Source organism: Coffea arabica, chromosome 7e (assembly GCF_036785885.1).
Source record: "Coffea arabica cultivar ET-39 chromosome 7e, Coffea Arabica ET-39 HiFi, whole genome shotgun sequence".
Taxonomy (NCBI): domain Eukaryota; kingdom Viridiplantae; phylum Streptophyta; class Magnoliopsida; order Gentianales; family Rubiaceae; genus Coffea; species Coffea arabica.
The window spans coordinates 18,562,415-18,580,945 of NC_092323.1; the positions used below are offsets into that span (position 1 = coordinate 18,562,415).

Here is an 18,531-nt window from a genome sequence, read left to right on the forward strand (position 1 = left end):
GAGCATATACAAACATGTTATCACCAAAACTTACTTGGATATCATAAGAATGCATAATTCATATTGGAACAAAAATTATTTAAACACTTAAAACAAATTCTAATATAAAACTTCCCTTTTTCTTGGGTTTAGCCTCTTATGATCCTTAAAGATATTCCTTTGAACCGGAAAAATCTACAAAATCAATTTTTTTATCATTAAAATCATACCAACTAATAAAACATACAAATTAAAACACATTAAAATAAAAGAAATCATTGGATTACCTCCCAATTAATGCTTTTGTTTATAGTCGTTGGCTCAATTCAAGGGTTGAATTCTCAAATTGAAGAAGAATCACCCAAGTGACATATAAGTTCCTTGGGAACAATTTCACCTGCTAAGTAGGGTTTTAATCATTGTCCATTGACCTTAAACCTTTCATTTCTTGAATTTGCCACTTCAACAGCTCCATAAGGATATACTTGAGTAACTTCAAATGGTCCCGACCATCTTGACTTCAGTTTTCCTGGAAATAACCTCATGCGCGAGTTGAATAAAAGCACTTCTTGCCCTATCTGGAATTGTTTAGGGATAATATGCTTATCATGCCAATATTTGATCTTCTTTTTATAAATTTTGACATTTTCATAAGCATGTAGCCGGTGTTCCTCCAATTCACTTAACTCAAGTAAACTCCTTCCTCTTGCAAGATTAAAATCCATATTAATTGCTTTAATAGCCCAATAAGCTTTATAATCAATCTCTATAGGTAAGTGATAAACTTTTCCATAGACTAAATGATACGGCGACATTTCTAAGGGTGTCTTAAATGCCGTTCGGTAAGCCCATAGTGCATCATCTAGCTTTGTAGCCCAATCCTTGCGTGATTTATTCATAGTTTTCTCCAAAATGAGTTTTATCTCTCGATTTGCTAATTCCGCTTGTTCGTTGGCTTGAAAATGGTACGGAAGTGATGTCTTGTACCTACAACTATATTTAAACAATAAGGAATCAAGTTGTTTGTTACAAAAATGTTTTCCGTCATCACTTACTATGCCTTTCGGTATACCAAATCTGCAAAAAATGTTCTTTTTAAGAAATCGGAGCACAATCTTAGAATCATTAGTAGGTGAAACGATTGCCTCTACCCATTTAGAAATATAATCTATTACTACTAAGATGTACTTATTATTAAAAGAACTAGGGAATGGTCTCATAAAATCAATACCCCATACATCAAATAACTCAACCTCCAAAAAGATAGTTAGGGGCATTTTATTTTTACGAGATATATTTTCAGTTCTTTGGTATGCATCACAACTTTTAACATATTCCCTAACATCTCGGTACATAGTTGGCCAATAAAATCTTGATTGCCATACCTTTGCTACAGTCTTTGAAGTGCTAAAATGACCGCCTGTTTCAAGGTTATGACAGTGATATAAAACGTTATGTACCTCATCTTCAGGAATATATCTGCGCACCATACCATCAGCACAATGTCTATATAGCAATGGTTTCTCTCAAAAGTAACTTTTGACATCATGCAAAAATTTCTTCTTTTGATGATAATTAAATCCCTTAGGAATTTCTCCACTTACTAAATAATTAGCAATATCTGCATACCATGGAGAATTGATAACTGCTAGTACAAACTCATCCGAAAAATTTTCTTAGATAGGAACTTGATCTTTGACTGGGATATATTCCAAGCGTGATAGATGATCTGCCACAAGATTTTCCGTTCCCTTTTTATCTTTTATTTCTACATCAAATTCCTGCAACAAAAGAATCCATTGAATTAGTCTAGATTTTGCATCTTTTTTATTTAACAAATATTTGAGAGCTAAGTGATCCGTATAGATGATAACTTTAGATCCTACTAAATAGGATCTAAATTTGTCTAAAGTAAATATCACCGCTAATAGCTCTTTTTCTGTTGTTGCATAATTGAATTGTGCCTCATTTAACAATTTACTAATATAATAGATGGCATGCAACCTTGCTTCTTTCTTTTGCCCCAAAACTATCCTAACCGCATAGTCACTTCCATCGCACATCAATTCAAATGGTAGTGACCAACCGGATGAAGTTATAATTGGATCAGAAACCAATTCATTATTCAACCTTTCAAAAGCAACTAAACAATTGTCATCAAATTGAAAAGGGGTATTTTTACATAATAAATCACACAACGGCTTTACTATTTTAGAAAAATCCTTAATAAAGCGTCTATAAAAGCCGGCATGTCATAGAAAACTCCTTATCCACTTGACATTTTTTGGAGGTGGCAATTGCTCGATGACTTCAATTTTTGCTTTATCCACCTCAATTTTCTTAGAGGAAATCTTGTGTCCCAAATAATTCCTTCGTTTACTATAAAATGGCATTTCTCCCAATTTAATATAAGATTTTTCTTCTCACATTTCTGCAAAATCAAATCCAAATTATGAAAATAATGGTAAAAAGATGACTCATACACAGAAAAATCATCGATAAATATCTCCATAATTTTTTCAATATAATCAGAAAATATAGCCATCATGCAACGTTGAAATGTCGCAGGAGCGTTGCACAAATCAAATGGCATCCTTCTAAAAGCAAAAGTGCCATAAGAACATGTGAATGTGATTTTCTCTTGATCCTCCGGAGTTATAGCTATTTGGTTATACTTTGAAAAATCATCAAGAAAACAGTAAAATTCATATCCGGCTATTCGCTCCAATAATTGATCAAGAAATGGTAAAGAAAAATGATTTTTTCTTGTTGCCGCATTTAATTTGCGATAATCGATATACACTCTCTACCCAACTACAAGTCTAGATCGAATCATCTCATCATTTTTATCCATAATTGTAATGATTCCATCTTTCTTTGGTACAAAATGAATTGGACTAATCCAAACGTTATCGGATATAGAAAAGATTATACTTGCGTCAAACCACTTAAGAATTTCATTTTTTACCACCTCTTTCATGTTTGGATTTAGTCGTCTTTGTGTTTCCACCATTGGTTTGCAATTGTTCTCCAATAAAATACGGTGCATGCATATAGAAGGACTTATACCTTTAATGTCTGAAATTGTTCATCCAATTACCTTCTTATACCTTTTTAGAACTCTTAATAACTTTGCACACTACTCATCATCAAGGTTAGTACTAACGATTACCAGTAAAGTGCTATTTTTTCCAAGAAATTCATACCTTAGATGAGTTGGAAGTGGTTTAAACTCTAATTTTGGAGGTTCAATTTTCGAAGGCGATGGAAGCCCTTTACCTTGGCCAAGACTTTCATAAACACTACACTTTCTATATGGTGCTTGAAAATCCAAATACTTGGCCACTTCTTCAAGCTCTTCACAATCTCCCTCTTGCATACCTAAACTCAATAAACAAAGCTCAAGCAGGTCGAAGTCAAAATTGACTCGACTCCATTCTTGGATTAGTTTATCAATGGTGCCAATAGAATAAGTATGATTAGTAAAAGAACGGTATATTTTCATTTCATTCAAATTAAATTCTATCTCTTCTTCACCTACTTGAAATTTAAACTTGCCATTTTTAATATCAATAATAGTATCTGCAGTAGTTAGAAATGGTTTATCTAGAATAATTAGTAGAGATATATCTTCTTCCATATCTAAAATCACAAAATTCACTGGAATGATAAATTTTTGAACTTTGATCAATACATTCTCCAACACTGCCAATGGATATCTAATAGACCTATTCGCTAGTTGCAAAGTAATATTAATGCGTTTTAAACTCATGCAAATCTAATTGTCTAGCCACCGTTAAACAAATTAATGATATACTAGCACCAAGATCACACAATACTTTAGAGAAATCAATGTTACCTATGGTGCAAGGTATAGAAAAACTCTCCGGATCCTTCAATTTCGGTGATAGCTTATTTTGTATGATGGCACTGCATTCCTCCGTTAATGCTATTGTTTCGCAGTCTTCCAACTTTCTCTTTCAAGTCATGATTTTCTTGAGAAATTTCGCATATGAAGGAATCTACAAAATAGCATCAGCAAAAAGAATGTTAATGTGCAATTGCTTGAAGATTTTAACAAAATTTTTAAAATTCTTATCAAATTTATTCTGCTTGAGTCTTTGGAAAAATAGAACTGCAGGAGGTATCGGAATGGTAACGGGAGATGATGGTTGATTTTCTCTTGGATTCTCCCAACTATTTTCCTCCACAATCGCCTCTTGATTCTTTCTCTTTTCTACATGTTTTTCACTCTCATCTTTCTCACCTTTACTCACAGGAGGATCCTCTAATTATTTATCACTACGAAGAGTAATGGCTTTGACATGCTCTTTAGGATTAACCTCCGTTTTGCTAGGCAATTTTCCTTGATTTCGATTGTTCAAGGAATTAGCAATTTGATCAATTTGAACCTCTACATTCCTATATATTATAGTAAATTGGTCCAATCTTCCTTTTACTGCTCAAATCTGTCCGAAATAACCTTAGCGAGTTTTTCCACCGCAATCTCCCAACTTGGTTTTGTTTCAATTTGTAGTTGCCTTGGTTGGAATTCCGGTGGGTTGGTTGGCCTTGGTTGATTACCTTGATCTTTCCATCCAAATTTTGGATGATTTCTCCATTCCGAGTTATAAGTGTTCGAGTTGGGGTTATTTTGATGAATGTGTTGATTCTGAGCAGGTATAATTTATCAACAATTTACGATTCCGAAATTGTATCTACATAACGATTTCTAAATTGTACCTCCACATATAGAGCAACAAGTTACATGTGTATTAGATGAATTTAGACCAACTCCACCTTGTCTACTTAGCAATTTCATCACATTATTCATTTGAGCATTCAGCATATTGAGAGTGTCCATTTCTATCATACCTGGGTGACATCTCGTATTACCTCTCTCATTGGCCTATTGATAGTTATTTGTAGCTATTTTTTCTATCAAATTCTGAGTTTCTTGGGATAATTTACCCATTAAAGTTTCACCTGCAACTGCATTAATCATAATTTTAGTAGAAAAAGATAAATCATTATGGAAGGTTTGTACGATTAGCCAATCGGACAGTACATGATGTGAACATTTTCGTAGCAAATCTCTAAATCTTTCCCATGCCTCATATAATGATTCACCTTCTAATTGGCTAAACTAGTGATATCCATTCTTAGCTTAGCAGTCTTACCCAGTGAAAAATACTTATTCAAAAATATCCTTGATAAATCATCCCATGTGGTAAAAATGTTAGAAGCATAAGAGTGTAACCAAATTTTTGCCTTATCTCTCAATGAAAATGGGAACAATCTTAGCCTTATAACATCATCACTAACTCCATTCATTTTAATTGTATCACATATTTCCAAAAATGTAGCTAAGTGTGAGTTAGGATCTTTTGCTGCATTACCTCCAAATTGAGATTGTTGAATCATTTGTATAAGTGATCGTTTAATCTCAAAATTGTTAGCATTTACCGTAGGTCTTGCTATGCTTGTTTGAGATCCTTGTATCCCCGGTAGAGTAAAATCTCGTAGAGCTGGCCTATTTGTTTCGTTTTCTGTCATCTCTTCTTCAAATGGTAACTCTATTAAGATTTCCTCTATCGGTTGCTAAACTTCTTAGTCCTCTTGCTGTGGTGTATGCCTTCTTTGTTTACGTAGTGTCCTTTCAATTTCTGGATCAAAAGGTGCAACTTTTCAAAATACCCGGTGCATACACTACAAGCAGAAATAAGAGACATTATACAGTTTCTATTGTCACAAAACTGATTAAAATGCAAAATTAACTATAAACAGCTTAACTAATAAAAATATAGCTGTCTAAAGTAATAGAGATGATTAGGTCCTAATATTGCTGCTCCCCTATAACGTCGTCAAAAATTTGATGGTTTTTTTGTTATATTATAAGTGCAAGTTTAATTTCAATTTATACCCGTTGACTGCAAGTATGTAAGCCAAACTAGTAGTTTAGAGCATTAATCGGGTCGATCCCACGAGTAGCAATGTCTACAAGTATTAGATCCTTATTTTCTCTATTATTTAGACTTATAATGAATTTGAACAGAAAAATTATATTACTATTGCTTACAAATCTGATTTAATAAATGTAAGATATAATTGAAGAAAATTTACTAAAAAATTGAATCTAGGGATATAGATTCCACTTATGGTACAAAAGATTCAAATGAATGAATTTAATACTTGTTACTCCTCTTGTTCAACCAGGGATTCATTTCCAAAATTGTCAAAATCTCATTATCATGATAATAATGGTTTAGAACAGCCTAGTATTTCCTAATCTCTTGGTGAATAACTAACTCTGTTCTTACTTCATTCATGAAATGTAAATTTAATTCACTTGAATGTATTTCTATTCTCATGAACATACAACTCAAGCTCTACTCATGTTATTCCATTGCTGCTATCAATTCTCATTGAGTAATAACAACTATAAACCTGCTATTGGTGATCAAACAACAACAAGTAATCAACAATGCACAAGTAGACAAGTTAATACAAGATACACAAAGTGTAAATCACATTCAATTTATATCACTTGCCCATAAGTTTCATCTACTCCCTAGATTTAAAAATTTAGTTACTCATGAATGATATAACAATCAAATTCATAACTTCATTAATAGAAAATATGACAAGTTACAAATACAAGAAGTATAAAGAAAAACTTAGCCAAGTTAATGGTGAAACCCTCAAAATTCTGCTATGTCTTGCACTAGAAAATTACAAGATGAAGTTTTCAAGTGCTCCTTGCAATATTTGCTAGTTAGAGAGAATTGTCTACAAGAAATTGCTAGTCTCCGTATGATCTCTGACCTTCTCCTTGTTGCCCTCCATAAAAGCTGGTGAAAAGTTCCTTTTCCATTTTCTCATGAATCTCAATCCTCAATCTTGTTAAGAAAGTCAAAAGCAATGATTTTTGACTTGACAATAAATCATATTGTCCTCTCTTTGGCATCGAAGCATATGTCACCGAATTCTCTTACCAAATATAGCTGAAAAGTAGTGTGAAAAAAAAAGAAGAAAAATGACCAAGCCACTTGCAGAGGAGAGAGGCAGATCTGAGGCCTTGGATCCGAGGGGTTAAGTATGATCCGAACTCGGATCCTAGCTAATCTGAGAATTTCCTCAAAGTGATCCGAGCTCGGATCAACTGATTTTCGATCCATTACTCCAGAAGTTTAGACGAGGGCTCGGATCCCTCTTTGGTATGGATGGATTCGAGCTCGGATCCATCTCAATTTGCTTTCATCTTCTCTTTTTCTCCATCTTCGTTCCATGTTTTTTTTGCTCACACCTATTTCGCTCGGATCCGAACTCTTTTTCTTTGGTATGTTTTTTCTCCATCACTAATGCTTATGTCTTTTTAATCATATGTGTGAGGTTCATGCATTGATGGCCTTCAAAATATCACAAGTTTATGCATTAATCTATTCATTTTTCGGGTTTTCATTATTCAAACGACACTTAAGCAATTTATACCTAAAAAAGTTTTAATATGGTTTTAATATTCTCAAAACATACCAAAAAGTTCATGCCAAACTGTATAAAATGTACGTTAAATATTCACTTATCAGTCATCTCAACCCGAATTGAATCCGAAGAATGTGAGCGCAATGACCTTAAAGAGTGGAAAGAAAATTCGAGAATCCGAACTTGTGATTCCTAAGGACAAGGACGAGGAACGAATTGAAAAAGAGTTTGAAGAGGAAGGCAGATGCAACAAAGATCTCGAGGTACTCTCGGACCCAATCACTACGGTTAAGACTAACCCACTTTTCTTTCCTAGTAGGTTGGAGAAACCAAAGAAGTAGGACAAGGAGAAAGAGATTTTGGAGATCTTCCGCAATGTGAAAATTAACATTCCCCTGCTAGATGCGATCAAACAAACACCCAGATACGCAAAGTTTTTTAGGGGCTTGTGTGTCAATCGAAGGCGGTTGAAAGGAGATGAACGAGTTATAGTGGGGGAGAACGTATCAGCAATTTTACAAAGAAATCTTCCACCGAAATGCGGGGACTCAGGTATATTTACTATTCCCTGTAGGATAGGTGACACCTTGAGTGGAAAGACAATATTAGACCTAGGAGTATCAATTAATTTCATGCCAAAGTCCATATATACTTCTTTGAACTTGGGTCCTTTAAAAGAAATTGAGATAATAATCCAACTAACTGACCGAACCAATGCCTACCCTGAAGGGTTGATTGAAGATGTTTTGATAAAAATTAATGAATTGGTATTCCCAACTGATTTTTATGTGCTTGATATGGATGATGATCACTCTCTCAACCTATCACCCTTACTGTTAGATAGACCATTTTTTAGCACTGTCTAGACTAAAATTGATGTTAATAAAGGTACTTTATCTATGAAATTTGATGGCAAAAATCGTTCATTTTAACATCTTTGAAACCATGAAATATCCTTCAGATTCAAATTTCAACTCTGTCTTCTCTGTAAGTGCTATTAACTCTGCGATACAGGAGATTTTTGAAATTGGTGGTAGGGATGAGTTAGAAGTCACCTTGACTAAGCACTTCGAGTCAGAAACGACCAATGGGGTAGAGTTGAGCGAAAAGCTAAAATGCGTGATTGGAGCGTTGCAATCGTTGCCAACCATGAAATTAAGGTATGACCTCGCGTCCATTTTCACACCCGAACCTCACCAAAGGTTACTTCCATTTGTGGTGCAGGCACCTATCTTGGAATTGAAACCCCTGCTGAAACACCTGAAATATGCATATTTAGGTGAGGAAAAGACACTCCCAGTGATTATCTCCACGGGTTTATTAAAAGTTCAAGAAAACAAGCTAATTCGAGTTCTTAGGAAACATAAGCAGGTGATAGGATAGACCATCGCTGATATCAAAGGAATTAGCCCCACGGTGTGTACGCATCGGATTCGACTCGAGAAGCGTGTTAAACCCATGCGGCAGGCTTAACGGAGGCTAAATCCCCTCATGATGGAGGTCGTAAAGAAAGAGATTCTAAATCTGCTGGATGTGGAAATTATATTCGCAATATCAGATAACCCATAGGTGAGTCCAGTATAGGTGGTCTCGAAGAAGGCAGGGGTGACGGTAGAATCAAATCAAGAGGGTGAACTCGTGCCAGTTCGAAAGCCCACCGGATGGCGGTAGTGTATCGACTATCGGGAATTAAACGCCGTCATAAAAATGATCATTTTTCCCTTTCTTTTAGTGATCAAATGATAGAGCGATTAGCATGTTGAACTTATTATTATTTTTTGGATGAATTTTCAGATTATTTCCAAATTACTATTGCACCCGAGGACCAGAAAAAGATCACGTTCACGTGCCCGTTTGGAACGTTTGCATACAGAAGAATGCCATTCGAATTGTGCAATGCGTCTGCCACCTTCGAAAAATGCATGGTAAGCATTTTTTCAGAGTATGTTGGGAAGATTATTCAGATTTTCATGGACAATTTTAGCGTATATGGTGAAAGTTTTGATAACTATCTAGATAACCTGAAATTAATTTTAGTAAGGTGTATAGAAGTTAATATCGTGCTTAATTAAAAAAATGCCACTTTATGGTCGAACACGGGATAGTTTTGGGTCATGTAGTATCGTCTAGAGGTATTGAAGTTGATAAGGCAAAAATAAGCGTTATATCAATTTTACCTTACCTCGCGAGTGTGCGGGAAGTACGTTCTTTTTTGGGTCACGCAGGTTTCTATCGAAGGTTCATTAAATATTTCTCGAAAATTGAAGCACCATTGTTCCAACTTTTATTAAAAGATGCGGCCTTCGCATTTGATGAAACATGCAAGAGGGCGTTTGATAAGTTGAAAGTTCTATTGACCTCGCCACCGATTATCCAACCCCTTGATTGTAATCTACCATTTGAGATCATGTACGACGCCGGTGATTATGGGGTGGGCGTGGTGCTCGGTCAAAGAGTGGGAAGAGCAGTCCATGCTATCTATTACGCGTCTCAAGTCTTGAACGGAGCTCAACTGAACTATCCAACTACCGAAAATGAGCTTTTGGCGGTTGTTTTTGCTTTAGAAAAAATTCGTTCATACTTATTAGGTGCTAAAGTCATTGTATTTTCTAATCATGCAGCGTTGTGATATCTGTTGACCAAGAAAGATGCAAAATCTCGACTGATAAGATGAATATTGTTGTTACAAGAATTCGACCTGGAGATCAGAGATAAGAAAGAGGCGAAAAATCTGGTGGCGGATCACTTGAGTCGAGTACAAGTCGTCGAGGACGACCTCCCATTGAGAGAAGCTTTCTCCGATGAACATTTATTCTTTGTTAATTTATTTTTGCCTTGGTATGCAGATATTGTTAATTTTCTAGTCACTGACAAGCTCCCTGCAGGATTGCCCAAAGCAAAGAGAGACAAATTGAGAAGTGACGCAAAGTATTACATCTCGGATGATCCTTCCTCTGGAAGCGTGGTGCCGACCAAGTCATCAGAAGATGCGTAAGTGAGAATGAATTCCACTCAATATTAACATATTGTCATTCTTTTGCATGTGGAGGTCATTTCGGACCAAAGAGAACGGCTCGTAAAGTGTTGGAGAGTGGTTTCTATTGGCCAACCCTCTTCAAGGACGCCTACTCATTTTGTAAGTCCTGTGATAAGTGTCGACGAGTAGGTAGTCTCTCTCATAGGGATCAAATGACCCAAATTTCAATGATTTTCGTTGAAATTTTTGACGTTTGGAGTATCGACTTTATAAGTTTTTTTCCTTCATCTTTTGATTTTTTGTATATATTGTTTGCAGTAGACTATGTTTCGAAATAGGTGTAAGCAAAAGTCACCCGTATTAATGATTTCAAAATGGTTGCAGAATTCGTCAAGTCTAATATTTTTGTCCGCTTTGGAATGCCGGGAGCGATTGTAAGTGATCGGGGTAGCCATTTTTGCAACAAAACGATTGTGGCAGTTTTAGGAGATACAATGTCTTGCATAAACTCTCCACATCCTACCATCCTCAAACAAACGGTCAAACGATTCGATAGAAATCGATTTTAGAGAAAATGGTCTGATCCGATAAAAATGATTGGAGTATGAGACTAGAAAATGCATTATGGGCATACAGGACGGTGTACAAGACCCCCCATTGGCATGTCCTCTTATCGGTTGGTATTTGAGAAGTCATGTCACCTTCCAGTCGAGTTCGAGCATAGAGCATTTTGGACAGTTAAGCAATGCAATATGGACATTGTGGAGGGTGAAATTCAAAGAAAGTTGCAGTTACAAGAGTTGGAGGAAATTCGAAATGAAGCATACGAAAATACTGTGATTTATAAAGAGAAAAATAAGATCTTTCATGACCAACAAATCTCTAAGAAGACATTCGTCTGCAGGCAAAAGGTTCTACTGTATTGCTAGAAACTGAAACTATTTTCAAGTAAATTACGTTTTCGTTGGATCGGTCCTTTGTTGTGACTAATGTCTTTCACTATGGTGCAGTGGAGATCCAAAGTTTGAAAATGGAGAAAAATTTTGTGTTGAATGGTCACCATTTCAAACCATATTATGAAGAGTTTTCAGTTGAACGAGTGGAGATGATGCAACTAGAAGACCCAACTTGCTTAGTTTAAGCGAATTTTGGGCCACGTCTGGTCTAAGACGTTAAAGAGAGACGCTTTTTGGGAGGTAACGCAAATATTGATTTTGTTTATTTTTTTCATTGTTCAATGCCTTAAATTTGTCATTTCTCACTTGGGTACTAATTGATCTTGATACTTTTCTCAACTGTGACCAGGACAGGAAATCTTGGCGTGCCCACGCAAGGAGAGCACGCGTTAATCTTATAAGTCCCGGTGTCATGGTCAGGAGACTTTTACCAATCTTGGCGTGTCCACGCCATGTTCGAAACGCAGGCAGGCCAAGAAATCTTGGTGTGCCCACGCAAGGAGGGCAAACATTAATTTGCAAAAAAAAATCACCCCAGGATTAGATTACTTTTCCAAAACTTGGCGTACTCATGCCATATTGGTAAAACCTCAACATCTCGCGACGTTGGCAGGAAGTGGAATCATGGTGTGCCTATGCGAGGAAGGTATGGGTTAAATTGCAAAAAGTGGCTTCCAAGAGCCGCTGTTGCTGTCCACGTGCCACCCGCAGGCCGAGACCCACCGCCGCCTCCGTTGCGCCCCTCCACCACACGCCTCCCCGCTTTCTCCTTCCGCGCGCCGCGAGTCTTCAGGCCCACCAGCACACCACGCCATCCTTGCTCAGTTCGTTGCACGCTGCGCCCCCTGGCCTCGCCGCGATCCGCCACTAGCTGTCTCTCTCTCTCGCCATGGTGGAGGTACCATTCTCACCTATTACCTGCTTATTTGGAGTATCAATTGTTGGGTTTGGTTATTGGACTCAATAGAGGACTCCTCTACTGGAATTTATTTGCGTTAAATTGCATTGATGGAGATTGTCTGAATATTGATTACACTGTTGATTGGCTTGGGCATTTGTTCAGTTTGTTGGTTTATGGGAGTATTTGACGATTCAATTAAGAGACCACAGCCTTTATTTCGTTAATTTTTGTGATAAACACAGTGCTATCCCTGGGTTCTTTGAATCGTCTGTTCAATAGATTGTCAATCCTCTGTTGATTTTCTGTGGGTGTTACAATTCCTGTTGATTGAGTTGATATTTGAAAGGCACCTCTGACAGTTGTTTTACTTGTTAAAATTGGTTGCATTCAATTGCTTTGTTGGGGTCATCTACCTCTCGACTGAGAGCTGAGTTGTTTGGGAGTTTATTGATTCTATTGGAGCTTCTGTTGCGCTTTTGGTTGAATTAGTTTTGCTTCTGCCTTTTCAACTAGGAGATACCAGTGCTTGTTGGGTTGATTGTTGACTTCACAAGAGGATATTGATTTCTATTAATCTGCATTTACTTGTTCATCTATCTGTTGGCAATTTTGTTTCTATTGCTTGGGTTGCCTGTTGGCGACAATAGTGAGACCAAATCTCTCTTCTAGGTCCAGAGCCTCTCGACCTCAGCCTACCCTAATCCAACCCACCATTCCAGCCTCCGATTCCTCACACGACCCTTCTTCCTCGGGCAAGTGAGCTCGCCTTGGTAGGTAGAAGGGCGTCCATATTTCCGACCCTTCACATTTTGCATGTAACTTGATCTACACCAGGGCCGCCGACAAAGTAACGATATGCTATTTGTTATGAACGGCATATTATCCTCTACCGATTTTTGGACGCCACCACTATGGGTATTCTGAATATTAGGGTTGACTTTGACCGTTTGTTCACAGCCATTGGGTGGCACCCCTATGCTAATATTGTTAACTGTCCAGCATTTATTGAGTTGGTTAGGGAGTTTTATACCACATTTCGAGTTCAACTTTCCTACCAGTTATACAGTCTCTACCCCCAACGTCATTCGTTTTCGGTGAATGGGTCAGGAGCTCCATCACTGAATCACTGATTTTAACCTAGCCTTTGGTTTAATTGATAGGGCCTCCGCCGACTCTCGTAAATATGCCGAGAGTGCTTGTGACTATGTAGAGCTCTTCTTCTCCTGCTATGGATATATTTGGGAGGATATATCTGTTGACAATGCTAATTGCGACCCTCATCAGTCCAAGAGTTCCTATCTGAAAGACCCGACATCTCGCTATATCCAACGTTTCTTGGCCTATAATTTCTCGGATAGGCGGGATAGTTCAGAAATTTTGTCTAAATCGAAATTCTTTTTTATTTGGTATATGCACAATAACAGTAAGGTTAATTTGGGGTGCTGGCTTGCTTCTCAATTCAAGTCTGTTTTGACTAAAAAGAAGCGTCTCTTGATTCTTGGGTCATATATTACCCATTTGGCTGTTAATCTGCATTTATTTGATTTTTCTAACCATGATTTGCATGTAGCCTGTCAAATGGAGCCCTTAGACATTCCTTGCTTAGAAAAGATGGGTATGGTCAGGGAGGGTGATAGCGGGTGGGAGATTACCCTCCCAGGGCCGACTCGCGTCCCTCCTTGACACTCTTCTGCCCGTTCCTCCTCTGCTGGCGCTGATCCGGGTCCGTCTACTTCTGCCCCGCCTCCTCCAACTCCAGGGGCTGATGACTGGCACCAATTTCGAATACAAGTTCAAAATCTAAAGGCTCGGATGACTAATATTGATGCCAATGTGGCCCAAATGGTGCGGAATCTGGCAGCGTTTTTGCACCACACGGGTTTTCCACCTCCTTTTCTGCCTCGCCCACTAATGTGACCCATCACGGTCCCCGTTATTTCAGGGGAGTTCCGTTGCCCTTCTTCTTACTTTTGCTGTTTATTTGTTACATTGCAGACAATGTGCCATTCAGGTGTGGGGGGGGGGGATTTGACTGGTGTCTCTTTAATTTCTGCTTTTCTTACTACTTATCTTGGTGATCAACAATTGCCCGGTAACGTATTCTTCTATTGCTAGATGTGGTTTATTCTGTGAATTTAGCTTCAGTTGCAAGCTTGAGCATATTGTCTTGGTGAATACCGTGAGTTTAATAACTTTGTGCAAACTGTGGTTAACTTGTTTAGGCAATGTAAATATTTTGCTAGCAACTGTTGTGTGGATTGGTCAACTATTAATCTTAGTTCTCCATGTTTAGGAGATGACGTGGGTTATGATCTTTAATTGTCTGGTATTTTGGTGTTTTGTTGTGAATAACATATGGCTATACTCCGCTAGTGTTGTCACCCAGTAACCGGGAGTTTTTACCACAAGTGTTGATTTTCACGTCAACAAATGGCGATATCTATGAGTAGGTGGTCTTGAAGCGGTGAAAAGTTGAGTAACTGGGTTCTTTCATCTACAAAATGTCAAGGTTCATGTCAAAAGACTTGAATGGTTTGGGACAAAACATTTATTTGTTCAAAAGAGAAGAAAAACAAAAAAAAAAAGAGAGAAAAGAGAAAGGAAACAGATGTGAAAAATACGTAAGCATATGATCATATTGGCCCGCCGATCCTTGGTTTTCAATGTTGAGATTTTGATTGCCAGTTGGACCAATTGTTAACTGTTGCTAGTTTAATATTTTGCTTTCCTAGACGAGTTAGACATGAATTGGATGAGTCTGTGATTTCAAGAACTAACCGAGAGGATTATGTCTTGACACTTAGCCACTGAACCTTGATTTTGGTGTAAGCAAAGCTTTGCAATAGATGACGTGAGAGCTGACCATTGTTTAAGTTTAGTTGTTCTCATGCTTGAGGACAAACATGATTTAGATGTAGGGGGAATTGATATGGCATAATTTGTTATTAATTTTATGGTTAATTTCCCTTTTTGCCTTTGCCAGATATTATTTTAAGTGTTAACATATACTTATATTTGGTATTTGGATCTAATTTCAGGAAGTGGAGCAGAAAAGTGCTAAAAAGGGAGACCTTCTTGAGAGAATGCTCTGCACGTGGAAAGCTTCCAAGATATTTACAAATTTGGCTCCACATTATGCTACAACAGAGTCCTTTCCTTTTGCTGACTAGGAGTTTACTAGTATTAGGGAGTTTTACTAGTATTAGGAAACGGAAGACAAGGAACATTCGGCAGTGCTTTACCTTTTGTTTTTTTTTCCTTATTCGGAGGGGCCCAACTAGAAAAAAGGCTGGTGATTGTTTAGATTAGGGACAGCTTCGTTCTTTTGTTTTTTTGGTCCCGTTTCTTCGTTTCTTTGTTTTTGGCTTCTTCCGTTCTTGCTATTAGGCCAACGGAAAAACAGTTTTTATTCTGGATTTGTATTAGACAAAAGGAGATGTTTTCGAAATCAATTAAATTGCGTGAAAATTTTCTCATGAGGCGTGACTAAACTTTTCATCTAGTCAATAATCAACGCGACGATGCAGTTCCGAATATCTGTGAGATCGAATTAGTTTTCATGCGTTCCTTAATCTGTTGATATTTGTATGTTTTTTTATTTGAATTTTTATGAGATTATTTTGTTAATTGGATGTCAAGGGCCCGATATTCAAGGTGACTTTTAATCTCCTGCTAAATTAATCAATTAAATTCGTAATTGTTTAATCGATTAATATCAGTGGCAACTAGCGTTTATACACACTAGGGGAACGTGTGATCTGATCTAAATAACCCTCGTAGCGTTTTATTGATTAGAGTTAGGCTTTTCTAACTCTTAATGCAATTAAGGGATGAACTCCTACAGTTGTACCTAGGAGTGCTTCCTGATTAGGGGTAATTAATGGTCGTGCCTTGGTTATCAATAAATTAAGGAAAAGCTAGTTATCAGAGCTTGTTGGCGACTATAACTAATCTATTAACAAATTAAGTGAGCCTTCCTTGCATCAATGATCGGATAAATGGACTGCGTTTGAGAAGTTGTATCCTTGGCTAGAATTTGTCTATTATTGATTTAATTCCTGTCTACATTTGTATTAGTTAATTGTTTGTTTTTTGTTGAATTACTTAATTGTTTTTAGCTTTATTCCGATAAAACCCCCATTGCCAATAGAAACTTCAAAGAGACAAATATCCCCAATCCCTGAGGATACGACCCTGCTTATCACTATCTATAAAAATCATATTTTGTTTGAGCAGGCATTTATTATTGTACAGGCTCGACACCTGTCAAATATTAAGGCTTAGATTTGTTTTTGATGAAACCATAGGGACTAAAAAAGAAGCCATACTTAATGCCAAATATTATAGATCAGATTTGCTTTCGTTGAAATGTTACAGATTTAAATCGCACAAGTACCAAATATTGAGAATCAAAACTACATATATCCTTATTGCACTATGTACACTTTTAATTTTGAAGGCGATTGCAAATAAACATCATTGGTTCATTTTTATGCACACAAAGTCTAAAATTCTTCTTTTGATTTCAAATAATACTTCATTTCATAGTGTATGTCTTTTTGGTTCAAAGTAGGGCATAACTAATCACTTCACAGAGTTAGGGGACAATATAAAGAGACAAAGTGGAATTTCTCCTACTTTATCTAATAAGAAATGTTATTTACTAGGCTTAAACCCAATTAAAGCTTGAACTGTTCACATGTATAATTATATGTAATATACATATAATTGCATATTAAATGATATATATAATATATAATTATACATATTATAACATTAAATTTAATACTTTATATACAAATTCATAATAATTCATAAATATTAATATATTATATATAATTATGTAGTAGTTAATAATAAGCTTGGATCAAACCTGATATAAGCCCAAATTTCATATTAAATGATGAGCCGAAATGCCTAAAAGCCCCATTTATGTTAAAGCTTGGGAATGTCAAAGAACGGTTCATAGAGCCTAATTGACTCTCCCAAACCTAGCAACGAGAACTCTTTTGACCACTTGACAAATGCTAATAATATTAAATACATGTCCTGACTACCTTGTTAATGAAAAAAAAAAGAATAGAGCAAAAAAATCAAACTATATATAGCAAGGAAAAATTAGAAGGTTTTGACTTATTTAAATAATAATGGAGCTTATACTCGTTGGTCGAGTCACTTCACTTACAAGATGCAAGTTTGATTAACCAAGGATGAGGTTGAGTGTCACTTTCTATCCTCTTGAGGGAGGGAGGGAGGGAGATGATGGCTACTTTGATTTGTGATTCTTTGAGAGTCACGTTGAGACTTTTTAGATTCACCAAATTGGTTAAGGCGCGATAAATAACAAAGTGTAACCTTGCTTAACAACTTAGTAAAACAAACAAAAGAAAAAAAATCATACTTTTTTTTTAGCTTAAAAAAAAATCATACTTGATGTCTACATGTTAAGCAACCTCAAATTCGTCAATTTAAATGATTTTTGCCGATTTTTCACATTAGTTCAAACTACGAGGTACTGGATTGTATGATTTAAAATTATAAAGGATTTTTTTCTGTAGATTTGTTTAATCACATGAGAACTATTCTGTATTATAATTCTATGAATGTAATAAGTATATCAATTAAAAATTTGTTTGTTTCCAATACAAATACTCGCAAAAGAAGCGCATGAATTCCAAATTCGTTATTTGGACGATTTCCGTCACTTTTTAAAATTAGTCCAAACCATGAAGTACCGAAGTGTATGTTTTGAAACTATAGCCTATAGAAGATATTTCTTTATGTTCGCATAACTTCAAGGAGATTTTCTATATTTTACCGTAGTTCTTTATATACAAATTCATAATAATTCCTAAATATTAATATATTATATATAATTATGCAGTTAATAATGAGTTTGGATTGAACCCAATATAAGCCCAAATTCATATTAAATGATGAATTACAAAGCCCGAAAATCCGAAAGCCCCATTTATATTTTAAACCTTGGGTATGTCAAAATACAGTTCATAAAGCCCGACTGACTCTCCTAAACCTAGCAACAAGAACTCTTTTAGTCACTTGATCAACGCTAATAATCTTAAATACATGTATTGACTACCTTGTTAATGGAAAAAAAAAAGAGAATAGAGCAAAAATTCAGACCATATGTGGCAAGGAAAATTAGAAGATTTTGACTTTTTCAAATGATAATGGAGCTTATACTCATTGGTTGAGTCACTCCCATAACTCAGAAG

General features: G+C 36.3%; 1 protein-coding gene and 1 non-coding gene across 2 annotated transcripts; one reads left to right on the plus strand and one right to left on the minus strand.

The window, feature by feature from the left end:
* Positions 1 to 395: 395 nt before the first annotated feature.
* LOC113700684 (uncharacterized) lies at positions 396 to 878 on the minus strand. Its single transcript, XM_027221145.1, has one exon. It carries the CDS (start codon positions 876 to 878, stop codon positions 396 to 398), a length of 483 nt encoding a protein of 160 aa, XP_027076946.1.
* Positions 879 to 5,042: 4,164 nt separating this feature from the next.
* Positions 5,043 to 5,148, plus strand: LOC113702588 (small nucleolar RNA R71). Its single transcript, XR_003451224.1, has one exon. It is a non-coding gene; the product is annotated as a small nucleolar RNA R71 (small nucleolar RNA).
* The last annotated feature ends 13,383 nt before the right edge of the window (positions 5,149 to 18,531 follow it).

What these genes read in the sequence shown, in the direction of transcription:
- LOC113700684 (XM_027221145.1), bottom strand. Translation starts at nt 878, where the DNA reads ATGAATAAATCACGCAAGGATTGGGCTACAAAGCTAGATGATGCACTA.